Source organism: Achroia grisella, unplaced genomic scaffold (assembly GCF_030625045.1).
Source record: "Achroia grisella isolate CSIRO2021 unplaced genomic scaffold, CSIRO_AGI_Agris_v1 utg1748, whole genome shotgun sequence".
Classification (NCBI taxonomy): Eukaryota; Metazoa; Arthropoda; class Insecta; order Lepidoptera; family Pyralidae; genus Achroia; species Achroia grisella.
Window position 1 is genome coordinate 42827 of NW_026712676.1, and position 24119 is coordinate 66945.

The window sequence follows — 24119 nt, forward strand, 5'->3', positions numbered from 1 at the left end:
AGGCCTGGACGATGGAAGCCTCCATCAGCACGTCTTTATTCAGACGTTTCAACACCCATCTGGGGAGTTGTGGGACATTCCTCTCCTGGCGACCGGGGTGCGGAGCTACGGGTGAGGGGAGAACGTCTATCCGAATGTAACGATGATCGGATAGCGTCTCCACCTCATCCAACACCTGCCAGCTCCGCACCCTCTGTGCGATCGCTGGACTGCAGAGGGATACGTCGACATGCGACTCCCCCTGCTGTCTCACGCACGTGGCGGCCGACCCTCGGTTCAACACCACCAGGCCGGCCGCGGCCGCCCAGTCTTCCAGGACCCTGCCTCGAGAGTCGGTGATAGGGGAGCCCCATGCCGTGGATGTGCCATTGAAGTCCCCCATTACCATCATTGGACGGGCCGAGTATAGCTCAAGAGCGGCCCCCAGCCCGTCCATGTACTGCTCGAACTCGGCGAGAGTCCTGTTCGGAGAGAAGTATGTCCCGACCATTGTCGGCGCGGGGTTGCCCGCGCCGACAATGGCCACCAGGCCAGAGGGGTCGCCGAACCAATGGTCACTACGTGGGACACGATATGGTTCGGCGACCACTGCAAGGTCAACTCCCCACTGCGCCGTGCTCTGCAGAAGCAGATCTTGGGCGCGAGCGCAGTGGTAGAGATTCCCCTGCAGGAGGCGATGGACTGCCATTATTGACCGGTGTCCATCACCTCAGCCTCTCCCCGGCGGCCATTGCCGCGGGCCGACGACAGTGCGGATCCCCTCAGTCTTTTGGACCGGGACTGGGGGCACTTTTTGGCCCCCACCCGGTGGTCGGCTAGGCGACCCGCCGCTGCGCAAACCACGCAGTGTGGGGTCGCCGAACATCCGGCCGCTTTATGGCCGGGAGGGGTTCCCGGCCATAAAGCGGCCGGATGTTCGGTACCGGTAGCATAAGCCACTCCGGTCCTCCTCGTGCGAGCACCTCGCCACCACGTGCCCGCTCTCCAGGCACCTGAAGCACCGGAGCGGCTTCTGCCGCAGCAGTTCCGCAGCGGCTGATACCCAGCCGATACGGATCCGCCCTGCCGTCGTCACTTTCTTCACCGCGGCTAATGGGGCCCGCACCCAGCAGGTGCCCAGGCCCGACGCGCCGCGCCGAATCTCCCCGACGTTGACGGCGTCCGCCGTGCACTCGCCGTGTTGTGCCACGGCGGCCGCCACCTCTTCCCGGTCGGTACCGTCATCCAGGCCCATGACCCTCATCTCTGCGGTCTTGGTGGGCCTGGCAATGCGGACCGTACCGTCCGGGAACACGTCCCGGAACTTCGACGCGAGCGCGTCAGCCTGGTCTCCTGTCTGGGACCCCGGGATCTCCAGGATCCGGGCCCCAGTAGCCGCGGTCTTGAAGCGTAAGCTTCCAATCCCCAAGGAGGCGAGGTCGATTTTATCCTTCGCCTCCTTGAGGACGGCGGAGTAAGTCACCCCCGCCGCTTCTGCCTCCGGACACAGGGTGACCACCACGGCCGCCGATTGCGGCGCGCGCAGCTTCGATGGTGACGGCGGGGCCGCCTTACCCTTCTTCCCCTGAGAGGGAGTCCCAGAATTCCTCTGAGTACTTTGCGTACTCTGGGTCTGCCTCTCAGGGACGTTGCGTGTTTTGCCGCCCCGCTTCACCACCGTGCTCCATCCGTCCTGGCGCGCCATGCCCGACGGCCCCGGCTGCCCGGAGGCAGGCCGGCTGACGGGCTGACTCGCTCCCAACGGCGGGAACGCCGCACCTCGCGCCCCCCGCAGATGGGGAGCGTCCCTGAATCCCGGTCCCCCTGCGCCGGGGATCCTAGACAGGACGTCATATTGCCCGTCGCTTTGTAGCGGCGGGCGGTGCTCAGGGCGGATTGAGGTCGCCGGGGAATTGAGGCCCAGGGCAGCCTTGATCTCCCTGATGCCCTGCTCAATGCGTTCTCCTATTCGGGCCTCTATCATGACCCCGGTCGCCCTCATTATGTCCGCCCTGAGGGTCTCTGTGTCGCCCGGCGCAGGGGCCGGGCCAGAAGCGCTCCCCACTGCCGATCCCTTTGGGGCCGGGGAAGGAGTCGGAGGAGTCCGTGACCCCGACTTCACCACTTCGGTGAGTTGGCGAATCTGCTCCTGGAGCTGCCGGATCTGGCTTTGGAGCTCCTTATTCTGTTTGCGGAGCTCCTTAGCCTCCGCCTCCATCTTTTTTGGACGTATGGCTCTCTTTTGTAAAACAAATATAGTATTTATATCGGCTGCTTTACCCCATAGCAGTATGCCATAAGACATTATGCTGTGGAAATAACTAAAATATACAAGTTTAGCCGTCGGCACGTCTGTTAATTGCCTAATTCTTCTAATTGCATATGCAGCAGAGCTGAGTCTACTGGCCAATTTTGAAATATGGGGCCCCCATTGTAATTTCGAGTCCACTGTTATACCTAAAAAAACTGTATCATTAACAAAATTTACTATTTCGTCATTAAGCAATAACTGTGTATTTATTAGTCTTACATTAGGAAGTATAAATTTTATACACTTTGTTTTGCTGGAATTTAATAATAGGTTATTACATGTAAACCAATTTAATATTGCAGACATAGTCTACACAATTTACATCGTTTAATTGATTACGTCCAATTTTAAACACTAACGAAGTATCATCTGCAAACAGCTTGCTTGTGGAACGCCCATCTTAATATTAGCTCCCTTAGATTTTACACCGTCAGTATCTACAGTTTGGACCCTATCCTCTAAATAAGTTCTCATTAATTTTAGATCATTATCTCTTATACCATAATGTTCGAGCTTGTACAAATGCGTTTTATGATCCACACAATCAAATGCCTTTGATAGGTCACAAAAAACTCCGAGTGCATCCTGTGACTTCTCTCAAGATTCGAAAATATGTGTCATTAACGCAACACCTGCGTCAGTGGTAGACTTGCCGGCGGTGAAACCATATTGCTGACTGTGAAGCAGTCCGTTAACCCTGAAGTGTTGTAACATTTGATTTAACATTATCTTTTCAAACACCTTACTTAGAACTGGCAAAATAGATATAGGTCTATAGTTCCTTGGCTCAAATTTATCTCCTGATTTAAATAGTGGGATTAATTTGCTAAATTTCATTAAATGTAGAAAAACGTCTTTATCAATACATTTATTAAAAATAGTGGCTAGATATGGAGTAACAATAATTAACTAATGAAAGATCTAACTACTTTTACAGACATGCCCCAGAGGTCTTCCGTATTTTTTAAATTTAGCTGTTTGAATATTTTTATGATATGAAAGGGGCTAACATGTGAAAATTTAAATCTTAAAGAACAACAACCGATATTAGTCTTAGTAATTTTTTTTTTTTTGCTCGAGATTGAGATGAGTCCAGAGAAGATGTAATATCAATCGGAATATTAACAAAAAATCTTCAAAAATATTAACTACATCTTTTGTTGTAATTTATTATCATAATTTAAGGTAAATTGATTACAGGCTATTTTAGATCTTCAAGTTTCTTTATTTATAATGCCCAAGATGGTTTTAATTTTGTCAGAAGACTGCTTAAGGCCACAGAGGAGATCCCAAGATGAGAGAGCATAGCAAGGAGGATTTCATGATCGACTGAATTAAAAGCATTAGAGAAATCAATTAAGACAAGAATGGTAATTTTGGAGTTCTCCATGAAAGGGGCTCACAAATTTATTGTGAAAAATGAATTTCGAGAGCTGATTGTGAGCCACAGCTTCCAGGATTTTGGAGAGATAGGGCAAAATAGAAATGGGCCTATAATCTTTCAGATTGTTTGGAGATGACACTTTAGGAAGCGGTAGAACAAAAGTCTTTAACCATTCGGAAGGAAGCGAACCAGAAAGTAGCGAACAGTTGACAATGTGAGTGATTAGAGGCAGTACGTGGTTAAGTAAGAGAGTAATCATGACTCCACTCACATCATCAGTACCAACACAGTTGGATTTTATAGAAGATATAATTTTGCGGATCTCCTCGGCGGTCACTGAAGAGAATGAAAATGGATTTGTGGAAGACTTAGGCCAGGAAGCAATTTTATCTAAAGTTGCTCTCTTGATAGACGCATTAAGCGGGACGGAGGAAGAGAAATGCCTGTTAAGGTCATTTAGTGAGAATGGTAAAGTGACATCACTGGATTGTTTGCACAAACCCAGTGTTTTTAGGAACTTCCAAGTATTGGCCGGTGAAGCAATTAACAAATTTGAATGAATGTAGCGGCGTTTAGCTGCTCTTACCATATAATTACACCGATTACGAGCCGTCTTAAATGAAATCCAGTTCTCATCAGTACGAACCCTTTTAAATTTACTGAATGCCTGATTTCGTTTCCTCATTGCTATGCGAACACCTGTTGTAATCCAGGGTGCAGGTGGTTTTTTTAAATTAATGCTGTGTAAGGGCGCATGTTTCTGGTAAATCTATTCATTTATTTATTGCTATTACATGTTGTAACAAAATTGGTCTTAATTTACTAAAAGTATAGAATCAAACATGAACCCTGAAAGGGCACAGCAATCACATTAATAAATCTTATATAAACTACATAATTACATAATTAGATTTTTACATTATATATATGTATCGTCGATTAGTATAAAAAATCATCACTAAATTAAAAACAAACAGGCACAAACACAACTAACCTTTTTCCTTGAAAAATTCCTGTAGCGCATAATAACTCTTTGCGATTAAATATTTTTTTAGAGCTATTTTAAACTTTTTAGAATCATCCTCACCTTTTAAGTTAATTGGTATTTTATTGTAAATTTTTATTGACATTGCGTAAGGGCCAGAATGGAATAACTGTAGCTTCGAGAATGGTCTTGCTAATCTACATTGCGGTCGCAATGCCTGAGGGCGGGTATATTGTGGAAATAGGTGCATATTACATTTAACAAAATGACACGCTTCTAATATGTACATTGACGGTAAAGTTAAAATTTTATATTTAATAAAGTATGGTTTGTAAGTTTCCCTGTTATCTATGTTAGCAATTATTCTGAGACATCGTTTTTGCAATTTAAAAAGATCAATCACGTTTGTACTATTACCCCACATCAATATGCCGTACTGGAGCAAAGAGTGGGCATATGCATAATAGGCGCACATGGCTGTCTTGGTATCAGAAGATATCTTTAGTTGGTGTAGTGCATAAGTGAATCTAGACAGCTTGGTAGCCACACTCTGCACATGCGCTTTCCAATTAATATTCGAATCTACATTTACACCTAATAGTGAATATTTCTCTACGCAATCTATTTTAATATTATTGAAAGAGTAGTTAATTTGCAGCGGGTTCTTTTGGATTGGACTGAAAACCATTAATTTAGTTTTATTAAAATTTACTTTTAAATTATGTGAGTGTAACCAGCTCACTATTTTTAACATACTACCATCCAGTGTACTTTGTAGGTTTAGGTTATTTTTACAGGAAACAACAACAGAAATGTCATCTGCAAACAATGTGCAGGGACTGTCTATCACTTCAGGCAAATCATTTATGAATATTAAAAACAATATACATCCGAGGACGCTTCCTTGAGGTATTGAATTTATTAATTTTGAATGTTGAGATCTTACTGTTTTTATTTTTCCAGTTTGATTATTTACATGGTCTATTTGTACATATTGGGATCGATTTGTGAGATAAGAGGTAAACCATTTATAAGCGGGACCTCTTACTCCTATGTTGTATAATTTTTTCAATAACGTTTTGTATTGGACGCAGTCATAAGCCTTACTCATATCGAGCAAAATGCCTACGGCATATTCTTTGTTGTTTATGATATTAATTATTTCGTTAATATACTTGAAGACTGCTAATGAAGTTGACCGATTTTTCCTAAAACCATACTGATGCTCGCTGAAGATATTGTATTTTTCGCAAAATGAATATAGACGGTCACACATTGCAGTTTCAAATATTTTTGAAAACGTTGGTAACAAAGAAATGGGACGATAATTATTTATATCTAATTTTTCACCTTTTTTATAATCTTAAGGATACAAGCATTGAAATAGGAAAGTTTCTCGTTAACAGTCGCGGCTTCAGTAACACAGTCCCAATTAATTGAAAGAATGTCCCTCTCAAGTTCCTCCGCTTCAATCCTATCCTTATAACGTTGTGTATTGTCTGTTTAAAAAGGCATTAGCAGAGCTACATAACTTCTTATAAAAGAGCATTGCCGAACCTGGATGCTTTTCAGGACAAATATTCCTGTAAACGAATCACAGATGGAGCTTTTTTATAACAGTGGTTACGAACTAACATGTTGTTACGAAACATGCGTTCTGAAGATAAGACTAAAATCTATCTATTAATATGGCAAGCAAAAAATTGTGTGCTCCTTTTTGAGAGAGAGTTGAAGTAGCAAACTTCAACTCGTTGGACTCTATGACTTAAATAAGTTCTTAACCAGTTATAAGCATTACCTCTAAGTCCGTATCTATCACATTTAGACAGTAATAGCTCATGTGGAACGAAATCAAACGCCTTGCTCATATTATAGAATACAGCTGTAACTTCAATAGATTTATCAACATTACTCAAAATGGTACTGACGAGTCTAAAAGCTGCTAGCGAAGTAGATTTTCCCTTTTGGAAACCGTTTTGATTTTCATTCAATATATTATGTTTATTTATAAATTTTGTCATCCTATTATGCATTGCTCTTTCAAAGATTTTAGATATAACTGATAGTAGTGCAATTGGTCTATAGTTATCGACGTGCTCAGTATTATGCTGCTTATATATAGGTTTCACAATTGTAATTTTTAATCTGTCTGGGAATATACCGTGAAGGAATGATAGATTTATTAAGTAACTTAAAACGGGTGCTATAATAGTTTTGGTAGCTTTGATTGTATTTATAGGTAGATCATCATTTCCTACTGATTTTGTGTTTTTTTTTATTTTGTATTATACTACATATCTCATTTTGATCTGTTGGAAATAAAAATATGCTGTCATTTGTACGTTGAATATTTCGTAAATTATTATTTTTTATAAAATAGTAATTTTTTGGTACATTTATGAAGTGCTCATTAAAGACATTAGCTATATCTTCTGGCTTGTCAATTACTTTGCAATTGTGTACTATTTATTTATTTTTTATTTATAATTCTTTATTGCAATAAACCGATATTAAAAGTAGATACATAAAAAGAAAATAATATATAACAATACATTAAAGAAAGAAGAAGGTACAGAAGGCGGTCTTATCGCTAACGCAATCTCTTCCAGACAACCTTATGAAAGAGAGTATAAATAAAAATAAAGTAGGCGGCACGTGAGTGGAAATAAGGTAACAAAATATAATATATATATATAAACTTACTTAAATAAATTAAAATTAATAAATACATACATACACATAAAAATTATACATACATATAAATATTACACAAATAACACACTATACTAAATGTAAGAAGCAATAGAAGTGGAAAAGAAGTGAACATAAGAGTATTTACGGGGAGAGAAAGTGAGATTTAACTAAGTTCTTAAAGATGGCTGAGGATTGAGCATTACGTATGGAGGGCGGTAGCGAGTTCCACAGGCGCACAGCCTGTACAGAGAAGGATTTGGAATAGTAACTAGAGGTATGGGTGGGAGTTTTTAACAGGAGGTTATCTGCACTTCGCAGACCACTATTCTGCACCTCACCGAGAAATGTGAAAGATTCTTTAAGGTATAATGGAGTAATAGGGTTAAAAAGGATAGAATAGAGTAAAGAGAGCGTATGCCAATCTCGGCGAGAACGAACTGGGAGCCACTTGAGCTGAGTACGGAATTGTGAAATGCGGTCGTATTTACGTAAACCAAATATGAATCTAATGCAGACATTTTAAAGACGCTCAAGTTTGTTCAACTGGGCTTCGGTGAGGTTTAGATCGCCAGTTTCGGCATTCTCCAGCATAGGAAGTAATAGGGTGTTTGCAAGCGTAATCTTGGTGTCGAAAGGCAAGAAATTACGTAACCGTTTTAATGAACCCGCGACACTAAAAACCTTTTTACTAAGTTCCATAATTTGAGTCGACCATGATAGTGTCTGATCAAAGTAAATTCCTAGGTTTTTCACACTGTCACTGTAGGCTATGAGTTCACCATTGAAGACAATGCGCGGAAGAAGGTTCCTATTTATTCTGGCGATATAAAAGGGGCTGCCAATTATAATAGCTTGCGTTTTTAAAGGATTCACGATTAATCCGTACGATTTGCACCAGTTTGAAATGGTTGCTAAATCATCGTTGATTTTAGTGATGGCAGAGGTGATGTTATGTAATGGAGCTTGTGTATATAGTTGGAGATCATCTGCGTAAAGGTGGTATGAGGAATGAAGTTCGAGAGTAATGGAGTTAATAAATAGCGAGAAAAGTAATGGAGATAAGACGCCACCCTGAGGGACGCCGGCTGAGGTATGGCACCACTGGGACAAATGATTGTCTATTCGAATGCGTTGCCGGCGCTCATACAGGTATGTTTGAAACCATTTAGTTACGATTGGAGATATGTTGAGAGAACGCATCAGTCCCAGCAGAATATCGAAGTCAACTGTGTTGAAAGCATTATTTAGATCTAGTAATGTAAGGACAGTAAGCTGGGAGTTCTCCATGCCGTAACGAATATCGTCTGTAATTTTTACAAGGGCAGTAGTCGTACTATGACCAGGACGGAAATAGGATTGAAGAGAGTTTACGAGACCATTTTTAGAAAGGAAGGTACTTAATTGAATTTGGACAAGACGCTCCATAGCTTTAGAGAGGAAAGGGAGAATGGATATTGGACGATAATCTGAAAAGGAGCTCGGGTTAGACTTTTTGGGAAGTGGAATAATATGAGCATCTTTCCAGATGGAAGGAAACACACCTAAGGATAAGGAAACATTGAAAATTTTGGTGATAATAGGAAGGACAATATCTAGAATGGGAAGGATCATAGCACGACTAATATTATCCGTACCAACGGCATCGGAAGAGATTGAAAGTAAGCTCTTCTCAACATCACAATTCGTAACTAAACTGAAAGAAAATGAGGAATAATCTGGGGTTGGTATGGTAGAAAGATAGTTTAGAGTGTTCTTTTTAGTATTGCTATCAATTGCAACTGAAGTAGAGAAATGCCTATTAAGGTTATTGGTATCTAAATCAAAGGAATTAGTGTAATTATTTTTACCAACCCCAAGAGACTTCAAGAATTTCCAGACTTTGGAGGAATTACAATTTTCTATACATTTGTGAATGTGGCGACGTTGTGCCTCTCTACACACCTTATTGCAGTGATTCCTAGCTCTAATATACTCATCACGGAATACATCGGGATTTGATTTAAATTTTGCCTTTGCTCTATTTTTTTTGGCTTGCAAAGTTTTTATTTCATCTGTCAGCCATGGCGCAGGTAAGTGTTTGACTCGAACTGGTCGTATAGGAGCATGATGGTCATACATTTCAGTAATAATTGAGTTGAATAATGTAACTTGCTCATTGACTGAAGTCGCTTCATCGATAGACGCCCAATTAGAAACCAAAGCATCTCTACGCAAGGATTCATGGTCGATGGCACCAAAATTACGTTGCAAAAGAACTTTGTGCTTGCGCTTAGGAGGACGGATTTTATAGGAGAGGAAGATAAGGTCGTGATAAGAGAAGGCATCTGCAGAGCATTGGCCGTGTTTCTCAACAAAATCAGGACGTGATACCAAAATTAGGTCAAGGAGAGAAGGATTGGAGTGGGGAAAGAAATGAGTAGCTTGTAGTGGCAAAATGTCCATGTCGCAAGCATTAGCTACAGTTCTAAGTGAATTGCTGCGATGGTCGTTATTCAGCATACAGGTATTGAAGTCACCCATAATAATAGTATGTTCGTAAGAAGGGATCAAATCTTCAAGCAGGTTTTCTAATGAAGAGAAATAGTTGATAGAGGAAGAGGGACTATAAAAAACCCCAATAAGGATTTTCGTATGGGAGAGAGTAACTTCAGCAAATAAGTGCTCGGCTTCGAGGGAAGGATTCGAACTATGGGAAGAGAATACTACTTTGTAAGGGATTTGGGAACGAAGGTAGATTGCAACACCACCACCACCCTTACCTATACGGTCATTACGCAATAGCACAAAACCTGCTAGAGAATAGCTCATGGAAGGCAAACAGGGTTTCAGCCAAGACTCGGAAACAAGAATAACATGAATGTTACTATCGTCAAATGTTGCCAACATATCCGAGAAATGAGCCGGAATACTTTGAGCATTGATATGAACTATGTTAAAATTTTTAGGTACATCAGAGAACTCAGCATGTAATGTTTCATGTAAGGGAATTGGAATACTATGAAAACTATTATTTGAAGAAGACGTAGAAGAGATAGAATGGAAACTATCATCTAGCATATTAGGAAAAACCGTGTGTTATATTATATTAAAATATAAAATAATAATATATACAAATATATACGCGCTTATACTATAAATAAATATATATATATATATATATATATATATATATATATATATATATATATATATATGCAAGCCTATATCCACCCGCGCCAGTTTAAATTAGAGTTAATACAATAATAATCACAATATATTCCTTACAAATTAATATACAAAGAGAATATAGTCCAAAAAGTAACAAATTAATTAAACATTTATATATAAACATAGATTCTTAGAAATCTAACAAATTGTATACACATAATTAATACGATGTCACATTTGAAGTATCCAGTGCCGTAATAATAAAAAAAGAAAAATATATAAAGATGACAAGTGAATGACATTGTATACTCTCTCTGGCAAGTTTGTCTAATCTGTGGAGTTAATTAGACATTAAACGTCACACGTCAAATATATTAATAGACAACCAAAAAGCAAAATAAAAGTAAATAAAATGTAAAAACATAGGTCGGTAAAATGTAAAAATAACAAAGTTTACAGTGAGTTGCATTATAAAATAATAGTGGGTTGGAACGAGAATACTTAAAAATATAGACATTTTAAGGGTACCTACTAATGACGAGATACACATTTAAATATTACACTGAACTAAATAACCTTAAGTTTAATACATGCATACTTATAATAACTGCAGAAGGACATAACACTATAATAATAACACAGTGGTAGCGGATTAGTCTATTTCTTTGCCATGCGTTTAGGTCGAGAAGTAGTTGCAGCAGATGCCTTGGGGATAGTTGAGACACTACTTGCTTTGGATGCATCGCCGGTAACAGACGGCGAGGAGTTAATGAGTTTATTAACCTCCGCAGATGTGCTAACTCTATGCTTCGTGCCATCTACTCCCACAACCACCACAAAGCCATCCCGGGTCCAGCACTTTTTAATCCCAAAATGACGCCGTGCAACCATGAACGCATCGTGCCTTACTTTTGTGAGAAACTCAGATATAGTGATGCCACTGTTTCTGAGTGCAGTTTTGGCGAACCAGATTTTGTTCCTCAATGCTTGATCATGAAGCTTAACAAGAATAGGTCGTGGCTTGTCAGTAACAATTTGGTGGCCCACCCGATGGCTTCTGCTGATATCGTTCGCTGAGAAGTTGGAGATTTTTAGTTTTTCGGTTACAACACTCACCACATCTTGAATGGAATTACCACCGCTATGCTCCTGAACTCCATGCAACAAGAGTATTTTACGGCGGCTCCGCATTTCAAAGTGGTCCATTTGCTTAGCCACCAATTCCACCTGCTGCTGTAAGTTGCCCAAGGTTCCCGTGATGAAGGATTGAAATGCTGCAAATTCGGCAGCTAGTGAAGCAACAGTAACTGGCGTGTCAACCTTCTTCAGATCATCACGGAAGCTAGCCATCTTAGTGTTGAAAACCTCTGTCATCTTGTGTAGTGAATCTTGTAAGTTGTCCATTGTTGTGAAAGTGTTATAGAAAGGAGATATTATAACTGGCACAGGTAGATATTATTTATACCTCAAAGTTTTGCATAAATTAGTTAATTAATATCAATATTAAATAATTAAAATGAATAAATAATAAGGAGAATGTTTTATTATGTGTTGAGCATATGACTACCCACACCCAAAAAAGTAAAAGTACTATCTGTTTTATGTATTGTTTTTTTATGGTATTATTATTCTTTATGAGTTTCCAAGATGTTTTACATATATTACTAGATTTACTGATGATTTTTTTATTCTGAAGTTTTTGCGCTACATATATACATTTTTTTAATACAGCTGAATAGTTTTTGTACTTTATTTTATTTCTTAAATTTCGTTTTTTATAATATTTAAATCTAAGGTAACGTTTTGTTTTACATGCCAAACGTATACCTTTTGTAATCCAAGAATTACTTTTCTGCTTTGAAACAATTTTTATTCTTTTGATAGGGATGCATAAATTATAAAACAATATTATCAAGTCTAAGAATATGTTAAAAGCTTCATTTACATCCTTTTTATTATAAACTTCAGTCCAAGATAGACTATTCAAACAGTTAATTTTTTAATGTTTTCGTTACAAAATTCTCTTTTTTCAATAAAATAATGTTTTGATTTGTTAACAGTCTTATTTATTGGAACCTCTAGAGATTGTGCCGTATTATGATCTGATAAACCTAAGTGGTGCATCTTACTAATAGCGTCCGGAACATTGCTAATTATGAGGTCAATGCATGAATTTTGTCTCGTAGGTTCAGTTATATGGGATTTGAAACCATAGTTCTGAAGTAATCTGATAAAGTCCTTACATACATTATTTTCTTTCAACATATTAATATTGAAATCTCCCGTTATTATAATTTTCTTATTTATTTTTGATTTAATTTTATCTAATAATTCTTCCAGTTTCTGTATAAATGTAAAGGGATTAGATTTATTGCAATCAGGAATTCTATATAAGCAGATTACTAAACAATTATGTTTGGGTATTTCTATTCCACAACATTCGAAATATTTCTCACAAGTCATATCTTTTAAATATTGTATTTTTTGGTACTCCAAATTATACCTACATAGAATACATACTCCACCCCGCTTTTGATTTCTAGAATACGAATCAGCAAGCTCAAAGTTATTCAAGTAAAGATTTCGTTCATTACCAGATTTTATAAATGTTTCCGATAAGCAAATGACATCTATATCTCTATAGTCTTTTGATAATTCATCTAGAGTTATTGAAAATATCTCTTGTTTATTGATAATGCCTGCAATATTTTGGTGTAATATTACTAAACTACTCGTATTGTTTGAGGTCTCGAAATAAATGTAACTTTTCTATGTCATCAAGAGAAGTATGTTTTCTTTCGACCGATTTACTATTATTTATTGGGAAAAAGTAGTCCATTATGGTTCTTTTCTTCTTTATTGGTTTGTTAGAGTTATTCATTTTTACGCCGTTTTTAATGTTGTGATTTGTTAATGATTCTAGTCTATTTTTGTAGTTAATTTTATGCATAATATACACATTTTTTATGTAAGTGTTTTTATATTCATGATAATCTATTTCAATATTTAATTTCATAGATATGGTTTTAATAATTTTGTTTGGTATTGAACTTACTTTGGGATAGCCAATATTTAAAAATGTACAATTTGAATAATTTTGTATTAGCATTTCCAATTCGTAATTTAACTTTTTTATATTCAGATAGGGATTAGTATTTACACTTAATATAAATATTTTGTTGTTTTTAAATTTTGATGATATGTTACAGATTTCTGACATAATTTTATATGGATCCTTGTCATTTGTGCCTATAGATAGTACAATAATGTCATTTTCAGTTATACTTGTTGAACTATAACAACTAGTCAATATTTGAGATGAAGTAGCATATGGCTTAACAAATCCATGAATACTATAAATGTTATTCCATTTACCAAATCTATCTGCTAACATTTTCTCAGTTAATCCACTTACAAGTTCGCCTCCAAATATATGTATTTTACTTATTTTATCATATACTATAGTGCCTGTATTTATTGATTTTTTGTATTTTGTATTAATGTTTTCATTATGATATAGATCAAACTTTTGTGGACTAACGTCTTCCGATTTACTACTATTTGTACAAGTGCTTCTTGTTTTATTCCTTGATATTTTCTCACTTAGAAGGCTGCTGCATTTTACTTCTTTAATCAAAGGTAGAGATCTATCAAGTCCAATCCGGTGAATTTCTTGGTTAAACCCTATTTTTTTTGCTTCTAAACTTTTCCTTCTTTTCTTTATTGATGTAATTTTAGGGCTGGATTTACAAAAATGGGTAAGTTTTTTTATCATTGTCTCATTTTCCAATATTGTGTTTTTTAAAGCAAGATTTTCCTGGAGTAAATTACAAATTTCGTTGTCCGCTATTTCTAGTTTTTTTTCGTAAAATATCGATTTCACTTTCCATATGTTCTATTTTACTACAATCCATGACTCTTATATCCGGACAGCTTCTATTCATTATGTTTGTTGAATTAAGGGTGTGTCCTCCAAGTTCTTCACTATCATCAGACAATGATTGGAATGAGTTTTCAGTGGATACGTTTATTTTATATTTCTTATTCCGTAGTGTGACATTATCGTTATTTTCTGTATGTGGTGAGCTGAAGTATTTTATAAGAGGCGATGCTTTACAAGGAGTTGATTTCTTCTGCAGTTTGCTTACACATTCATAACATTTCCAATTTGCCTTGTTTTCTGTCGTCATAATACGAAAACGTCCAAAAGAGACATCAGTGCAATCCAAATGATATAGTGTTCTGCATACAGAACATGTCAATTTTTGTTTATTGTCTATTTCATTACAACATTTTCCGCATAGCAACTCCATCTTGAGGTTAGTTTTTGATTTTGTGAGTAGTGTAATCTGTTTATGGTTCTTGTATAATAGTCTATTAGATAAATCAGTTCCGCTATTATACATTAGATGGAGTTATACTTCAAATGTACCAATACTTCAAATGTACTAACATATCAAGTAGTTTTTGTAACAAAATATCAATCGTTTGTTGAGGATCGAACCACGGACCTCTTTGTCGTCAACAGTTAAAAAGATGTCTAGTAGCAGTTGCGCTATCGGATGTCTATTTTTAATTATGAATTTATAAGTCTCTTAGGTTCAGTGTTGCATGAGTAACAGTGACGTTTAAAGATGACTTGCTATTTTCAATAGTTGAAACAGTAGGTGACTCACCAGGGCCATTGAATACGCCAATGCAACTCACTTTTTTCAAACTGTTTTTATAATATTTTTACTTTAAATCTTGTTTATGTTGCTTTTAATTTTATAATTATTTATGGCTTTGAATATTCTGCAACTATTGATATAAATTTCACTTCCAAACGAGAACTTTTACCATATATAACAATTAAATTTTAGCGGAGCGATCTTTCTTGCGTCCGAACACTTGATAACAACTGAATAGGAATATATCTACATATTACATACATACTATGTCATCCGAATTCTGTGCAATTAACTAAAAAGGTCGTGCCCTCTTTTGTAAAATAAAATATATCCAAAAGGCATTAGCAGACCTATAAAACTTCTTATAAAAGAGCATTGCCGAACCTGCATGCTATTCAGGATAAATATTCCTGTAAACGAATCACAGATGAAGCTTTTTTATAACAGTGGTTACCTACTAATACGTTGTTACAAAACATGCGTTCTGTAGATAAGAGTAAACTGTATCTATTAATACCGGAAGCAAAAAATGTTGTGCTCCTTGTTGCGAAAATTGCGACGACTATAAAAAAAAATAATATACTGCCACTATTGATGACAGAATTGTGTAACGTTGTGTATTGTCTATTTAAAAAGGCATTAGCAGAGCTACATAACTTTTTATAAAAGAGCATTGCCGACCCTGCATGGTTTTCAGGATAAATATTCCTGTAAACGAATCACAGATGGAGCTTTTTTATAACAGTGGTTACCTACTAACATGTTGTTACGAAACATGCGTTCTGTAGATAAGAGTAAAATCTATGTATTAATACCGGAAGCAAAAAACGTTGTGCTCTCTGCTGCGAAAATTGCGACGAATATAAAAAAAATAACATACCGCCACTATTGATGACAGAATTGTGTAACGTTGTGTATTGTCTGTTTAAAAAGGCATTAGCAGAGCTACATAACTTCTTATAAAAGAGCATTGCCGAACTTGGATGCTTTTCAGGATAAATATTCCTGTAAACGAATTGTTGAATATATCTATGGCCATACCATAAATAAAGAAAAGTAAGGCGAGCAAGGCAAGATTCATATATCTATAATTAATATTGTTAGTTGATTAAGATTATATAAATAAACATTCAAATAATACAGAAGGCTTTGATTTAAAACACGAATCACAGATGGAGCTTTTTTATAACAGTGGCTACCTACGTTGTTATAAAACATGCGTTCTGTAGATAAGAGTAAAATCTATCTATTAATATGGGAAGCAAAAAATTGTGTGCTCATTTTTGAGAAAATTGCGTCTATAAAAAAAAATATAACATACCGCCACTATTGACGACAGAATTGTATAACATTGTTTATTGTCTGTTTAAAATGAGGTTTTCGTTTAATGCCAGTAATAATTTTGTATGGACTGTAGGCCGCTCGACATTCCATGCCTCCACATAATAATATATGGTAAGGAGACGAATTCTATTAGTTATAACATATTATATTATCTGTGGTTGTAATCAGACAGTTATAGTAGGAGAGTTATAGTTATTGTTATGAATAGAATTGTGCTTTCTGAACGCATCAATTTCGATATGTTTCAACACGTGAATAAGAAAACGTATGGGATCTCATATACTCCTTTTACTTCTACTTGATTATGTAGATGTTTGTTTTCTTGTAGCAAAAAGTTAATGCCTATAGGAATATATCTACATATTACATACAGACTATGTCATCCGAATTCTATGCAATTAACTAAAAAGGTCCTGCCCTCTTTTATAAAATAAAATATATCCAAAAGGCATTAGCAGACCTACAAAACTACTTATAAAAGAGCATTACCGACCCTGCATGCTTTTCAAAATAAATATTCCTCTAAACGAATCACAGATGGAGATTTTTTATAACAGTGGCTACCTACTAACACGTTCTTACAAAACATGCGTTCTGTAGATAAGAGTAAACTCTATCTATTAATACCGGAAGCAAAAAATGTTGTGCTCCTTGTTGCGAAAATTGCGACGACTATAAAAAAAATAATATACCGCCACTATTGATGACAGAATTGTGTAACGTTGTGTATTGTCTGTTTAAAAAGGCATTAGCAGAGCTACATAACTTCTTATAAAAGAGCATTGCCGAACCTGGATGCTTTTCAGGATAAATATTCCTGTAAATGAGTCACAGATGGAGCTTTTTTATAACAGTTGTTACGTACTAACATGTTGTTACGAAACATGCGTTCTGTAGATAAGAGTAAAATCTATCTATTAATATGGGAAGCAAAAAATTGTGTGTTCCTTTTTGAGAAAATTGCATCTATAAAAAAAAATATAACATACCGCCACTATTGACGACAGAATTGTAACGTTGTTTATCGTCTGTTTAAAATAAGGTTTTCGTTTAATGCCAGTAATAATTTTGTATGGACTGTAGGCCGCTCGACATTCCATGCCTCCACATAATAATATATGGTAAGGAGACGAATTCTATTAGTTATAACATATTATATTATCTGTGGTTATAATCAAACAGGTATAGTAGGAGAGTTATAGTTATTGTTATGAATAGAATTGTGCTTTCTGAACGCATCAATTTCGATATGTTTCAACACGTGAATAAGAAAACGTATGGGATCTCATATGCTCTTTTTACTTCTACTTGATTATGTAGATGTTTGTTTTCTTGCAGTAAAAAGTTAATGCATATAGGAATGTATCTACATATTACATACAGACTATGTCATCCGAATTCAGTGCAATTAACTAAAAAGGTCGTGCCCTCTTTTGTAAAATAAAATACATCCAAAAGGCATTAGCAGACCTATAAAACTTCTTATAAAAGAGCATTGCCGAACCTGGATGCTTTTCAGGATAAATATTCCTGTAAACGAGTCACAGATGGAGCTTTTTTATAACAGTTGTTACGTACTAACATGTTGTTACGAAACATGCGTTCTGTAGATAAGAGTAAAATCTATCTATTAATATGGGAAGCAAAAAATTGTGTGTTCCTTTTTGAGAAAATTGCGTCTATAAAAAAATATATAACATACCGCCACTATTGACGACAGAATTGTAACGTTGTTTATCGTCTGTTTAAAATAAGGTTTTCGTTTAATGCCAGTAATAATTTTGTATGGACTGTAGGCCGCTCGACATTCCATGCCTCCACATAATAATATATGGTAAGGAGACGAATTCTATTAGTTATAACATATTATATTATCTGTGGTTATAATCAAACAGGTATAGTAGGAGAGTTATAGTTATTGTTATGAATAGAATTGTGCTTTCTGAACGCATCAATTTCGATATGTTTCAACACGTGAATAAGAAAACGTATGGGATCTCATATGCTCTTTTTACTTCTACTTGATTATGTAGATGTTTGTTTCCTTGTAGTAAAAAGTTAATGCATATAGGAATGTATCTACATATTACATACAGACTATGTCATCCGAATTCAGTGCAATTAACTAAAAAGGTCGTGCCCTCTTTTGTAAAATAAAATACATCCAAAAGGCATTAGCAGACCTATAAAACTTCTTATAAAAGAGCATTGCCGAACCTGCATGGTTTTCAGGATAAATATTCCTGTAAACGAATCACAGATGGAGCTTTTTTATAACAGTGATTACCTACTAACACGTTGTTACAAAACATGCGTTCTGTAGATAAGAGTAAAATCTATCTATTAATAACGGAAGCAAAAAATATTGTGCTCCTTGTTGCGAAAATTGCGACGACTATAAAAAAAAATAATATACCGCCACTATTGATGACAGAATTGTGTAACGTTGTGTATTGTCTGTTTAAAAAGGCATTAGCAGAGCTACATAACTTCTTATAAAAGAGCATTGCCGAACCTGGATGCTTTTCAGGATAAATATTCCTGTAAACGAGTCACAGATGGAGCTTTTTTATAACAGTTGTTACGTACTAACATGTTGTTACGAAACATGCGTTCTGTAGATAAGAGTAAAATCTATCTATTAATATGGGAAGCAAAAAATTGTGTGTTCCTTTTTGAGAAAATTGCATCTATAAAAAAAAATATAACATACCGCCACTATTGACGACAGAATTGTAACGTTGTTTATCGTCTGTTTAAAATAAGGTTTTCGTTTAATGCCAGTAATAATTTTGTATGGACTGTAGGCCGCTCGACATTCCATGCCTCCACATAATAATATATGGTAAGGAGACGAATTCTATTAGTTATAACATATTATATTATCTGTGGTTATAATCAAACAGGTATAGTAGGAGAGTTATAGTTATTGTTATGAATAGAATTGTGCTTTCTGAACGCATCAATTTCGATATGTTTCAACACGTGAATAAGAAAACGTATGGGATCTCATATGCTCTTTTTACTTCTACTTGATTATGTAGATGTTTGTTTTCTTGTAGTAAAAAGTTAATGCATATAGGAATGTATCTACATATTACATACAGACTATGTCATCCGAATTCAGTGCAATTAACTAAAAAGGTCGTGCCCTCTTTTGTAAAATAAAATACATCCAAAAGGCATTAGCAGACCTATAAAACTTCTTATAAAAGAGCATTGCCGAACCTGCATGGTTTTCAGGATAAATATTCCTGTAAACGAATCACAGATGGAGCTTTTTTATAACAGTGATTACCTACTAACACGTTGTTACAAAACATGCGTTCTGTAGATAAGAGTAAAATCTATCTATTAATACCGGAAGCAAAAAATATTGTGCTCCTTGTTGCGAAAATTGCGACGACTATAAAAAAAAATAATATACCGCCACTATTGATGACAGAATTGTGTAACGTTGTGTATTGTCTGTTTAAAAAGGCATTAGCAGAGCTACATAACTTCTTATAAAAGAGCATTGCCGAACCTGGATGCTTTTCAGGATAAATATTCCTGTAAACGAGTCACAGATGGAGCTTTTTTATAACAGTTGTTACGTACTAACATGTTGTTACGAAACATGCGTTCTGTAGATAAGAGTAAAATCTATCTATTAATATGGGAAGCAAAAAATTGTGTGTTCCTTTTTGAGAAAATTGCGTCTATAAAAAAAAATATAACATACCGCCACTATTGACGACAGAATAGTAACGTTGTTTATTGTCTGTTTAAAATAAGGTTTTCGTTTAGTGCCAGTAATAATTTTGAAAGTAAATTCAATACCAAACAAAATTATTAAAACCATATCTATGAAATTAAATATTGAAATAGATTATCATGAATATAAAAACACTTACATAAAAAATGTGTATATTATGCATAAAATTAACTACAAAAATAGACTAGAATCATTAACAAATCACAACATTAAAAACGGCGTAAAAATGAATAACTCTAACAAACCAATAAAGAAGAAAAGAACCATAATGGACTACTTTTTCCCAATAAATAATAGTAAATCGGTCGAAAGAAAACATACTTCTCTTGATGACATAGAAAAGTTACATTTATTTCGAGACCTCAAACAATACGAGTAGTTTAGTAATATTACACCAAAATATTGCAGGCATTATCAATAAACAAGAGATATTTTCAATAACTCTAGATGAATTATCAAAAGACTATAGAGATATAGATGTCATTTGCTTATCGGAAACATTTATAAAATCTGGTAATGAACGAAATCTTTACATATTCTTAGACTTGATAATATTGTTTTATAATTTATGCATCCCTACCAAAAGAATAAAAATTGTTTCAAAGCAGAAAAGTAATTCTTTTTTTTTTTATTTATTCATTTCAATATTACAACACCATTACAGTATATACAAATCGGTGTCGCAACTTAGTACAGTATACATATATATATACATATATATATATATATATATATATATATATACATCAATTTACAACATAACATATTTTATTACATAATATAAACATTATAAAAATTCTAGATACTTTTGAATGGCTTCTGTGATCTTCGGCAGACTACAATCAAAAATATCAATATCATTTCTGATATTGTTCAGTATCTCTAAAGCACGGGTTACAGGTGAATATTTTAGTAAATTGGTCCTGGCTACCGGAATACTGAATAAAACGGGATGACGGCGCGCGCCCACGTAACCATTGGGTACCCATAGCTGAATCTGCTCTAATATTTCTGGGTGATGCACCCAACCTCGCAGCACACTCACAACATATTTTACGAGAGAGACATCTCTTCTCACCGCTAATTTATTATACCCGACCATGCCCATTACAAACAAACTCGGATACATCATGGGGTAGTAAGGATAAATACCGTATTCCTTAAAGTATAAAAATCGAGTGAATTTATTTTGTAGTTTTTCGATCATATGGCTATATTTAGTCTCATGTGGATTCCATATTATAGCGTTCGTTTCGAAATGACTTCGTACGAGCGAATTGTATAGTATTTTGACAACTAATGTATTATTAAAATCCTTACACTGTCTCAACAAAAAACCTAAATTACGGTAAGACTTTCCACATATATCCGTAACATGTTTACTAAATGATAAATCAGACACCATTACAAGGCCCAGGTCCCGGACTTGATTCAAGCGTATTAATGGATTATCATCTACCATGTATTGATGCTGAAGTGGAGACCTTACTTTACTGTATGTCATTAAACTACATTTAGCCATATTGAAACGCAGTCCGTTTGTCTTACTCCAGTGAACTACCCTATCAATATCTTGTTGCAACCGTACGCAATCAGAAATATCCGCAATCGACAAATACAACTTAAGGTCGTCAGCGAAAAGTAAACACTTTGCCTCTTGCACAACACTTGGGAGATCGTTAATCATTATGATGAACTCTAATGGACCCAAATTACTACCTTGCCCTATGCCTGAAAACGTATAATATGGACTAGAGTCATACCCCGCATAATTTACGTACTGCATGCGTTCACCCAGGTAGCTCGCAAAAAAATTTAGCAAATGGGGTGTGAATCCCATTGCAGCAAACTTGGTCATCAACACGTCATTATCGACGGCGTCGAAGGCCTTCTGGAAATCAAAGTATGCAGCATCTACTTGTCCACCAGAATCGATAACTGGTGCCAGATATGATACCATTGACAACAAATTACTTCCCGTACCTCGACCTTCCCGGAAACCATGCTGGATATCAGTCAACTGCGATCGTACTTGTGAATAAATACTTTTATATAGCACCGATTCAAATACCTTCGCAAAAGCAGACAGCACCGCCACTGGCCGGTATCCACTTACTTCCGTACTGGTATTTCCTTTAGGGACTGGTGTTACTTTAGTAATTTTCCACTCATTTGGATAATATTCTTCCTGTAAACACAAATTAAATATGTGCAGTAAAGGGCTCTCCATTGATATTCTACAGTCTTTAACGATAAATGGTGGAATACCATCAGGGCCCATGGACTGCTTGGGCTTTAGGCGCCGCAGAGCTGTTCGCATTTCATCATAATGTCAGTCGGCTGATATGAACTCGGTGCGAGCTCATGTCGGCGCCCGCTGCTGCCGCTGCACGTTTAGCTTGCTGAGGATCCAATCTTGGCCGGTTGGGGCTTGTTAAAGCGAACATTGTAGCCGTAGTTTTTGCTAATTGTGTTTAACAGGCGTTATAATTTTTATTATTTGTATACCTTCGAGTTAGTTGATATTACTATCTACTTTTATTACTGTTTCTAATTGTTTCACGGCTAGTTGCTGTTTTAAATTTATTATTTGTAAAAACTAAAGGACAAAATTAAATGTACTGTTGAACTGTGCATCAGAGTTTGTTACTGACAAATTCCATTGTGTCCACTACGAGACATAAATTGGCGACCGTGACAGGACAATATCCACGTACTCAACTTGGAAGTAAAGGCCTGCCTAAATTCACCATTTTGAAGAAGTAATTTGATGACCGTATCTACTTGGTGATCAGCAAGACTAATATTATATTGCACACCATCCATTCATATTGTGAATTGAAGCGGAGTTCAAAAAATTCAAGGAAATTATCAAACAAGAAAAGGGTGTGATTAACCACCGCCGAGCAGTGAAGTATCAAAAGCATCACCTCGCAGCATATTTAATCAGATAAGTGCCCTGTATATATCCAATAATTTTCTCTATACCTGTTACTAAAACATCCTAAAAGAATCAAATCCTATTTACTATCCTATATACTACTTGTGCAAATTGTATTAACTAAAATCATAAAATATAACTAAAAATAAAACGAAAAATTCTACCCCTAGTGAAATATAACAGTTAACATATGTAGTGTTTATTCAAATATAGTGTTAAAGATATATTTTTTTTGTATATGTTTGCTAATTAAATGATTTATTTCTTAAGTAAATTGTAGTATGTATAACGTATGAAATACAATGTGTAAAATGTATTAAATATTAGGTTATACAAGTATTTTCGCCACGTTTTAAGGGCTATATTCAGATTGTTTTGCCGACTATTTCCAGGTTGCTGGATACACTGGTGATATACAGCTTATTATTGGCCATTAAGATCAGAGCTAGCTGCTTACATCTGGATGTCGCCGGGCGAGGAGCGTGAGCCTATCTATTTATAATTTATAACACATATTTCAATTCTTCTTATTAAGCTCAAAGCAAATAGTTTCGCATTCCTATCAGGCTTTTTGTAATTTTCAGATATATTTAAATTCTAAAGCAGTTTAAGTAAGGTCAACAGATAAATTAATATTACATTTCATATTTTTTATTATTTTTTGTTTTTGTGCACACTGTAATTGATTTCATTTCTATAATAACTTTATATTATATATACAGAATAAAACTAAGGACTTGTCAAGTACGTCTGTCTGTCAATTTGTGCATACATTGCTTGGCAATTATTTTGTTTTCCTACAATTATTCATAATACAATATTATATTGAAAACAAGCTTCCTTAAATATTATAATTGATATATTTACATAAACTTCAAGTTTGTACGGATGGTTATTTAAAGAAATC

At 36.0% G+C, this 24119-nt stretch overlaps 1 protein-coding gene across 1 annotated transcript; it reads right to left on the reverse strand.

Annotated features, from left to right (window-relative positions):
- Positions 1-10880: 10880 nt before the first annotated feature.
- LOC131841485 (uncharacterized) lies at positions 10881-11962 on the reverse strand. Its single transcript, XM_059189805.1, has one exon. It carries the CDS (start codon positions 11902-11904, stop codon positions 11158-11160), a length of 747 nt encoding a protein of 248 aa, XP_059045788.1. The 5' UTR covers positions 11905-11962; the 3' UTR covers positions 10881-11157.
- Positions 11963-24119: the final 12157 nt, after the last annotated feature.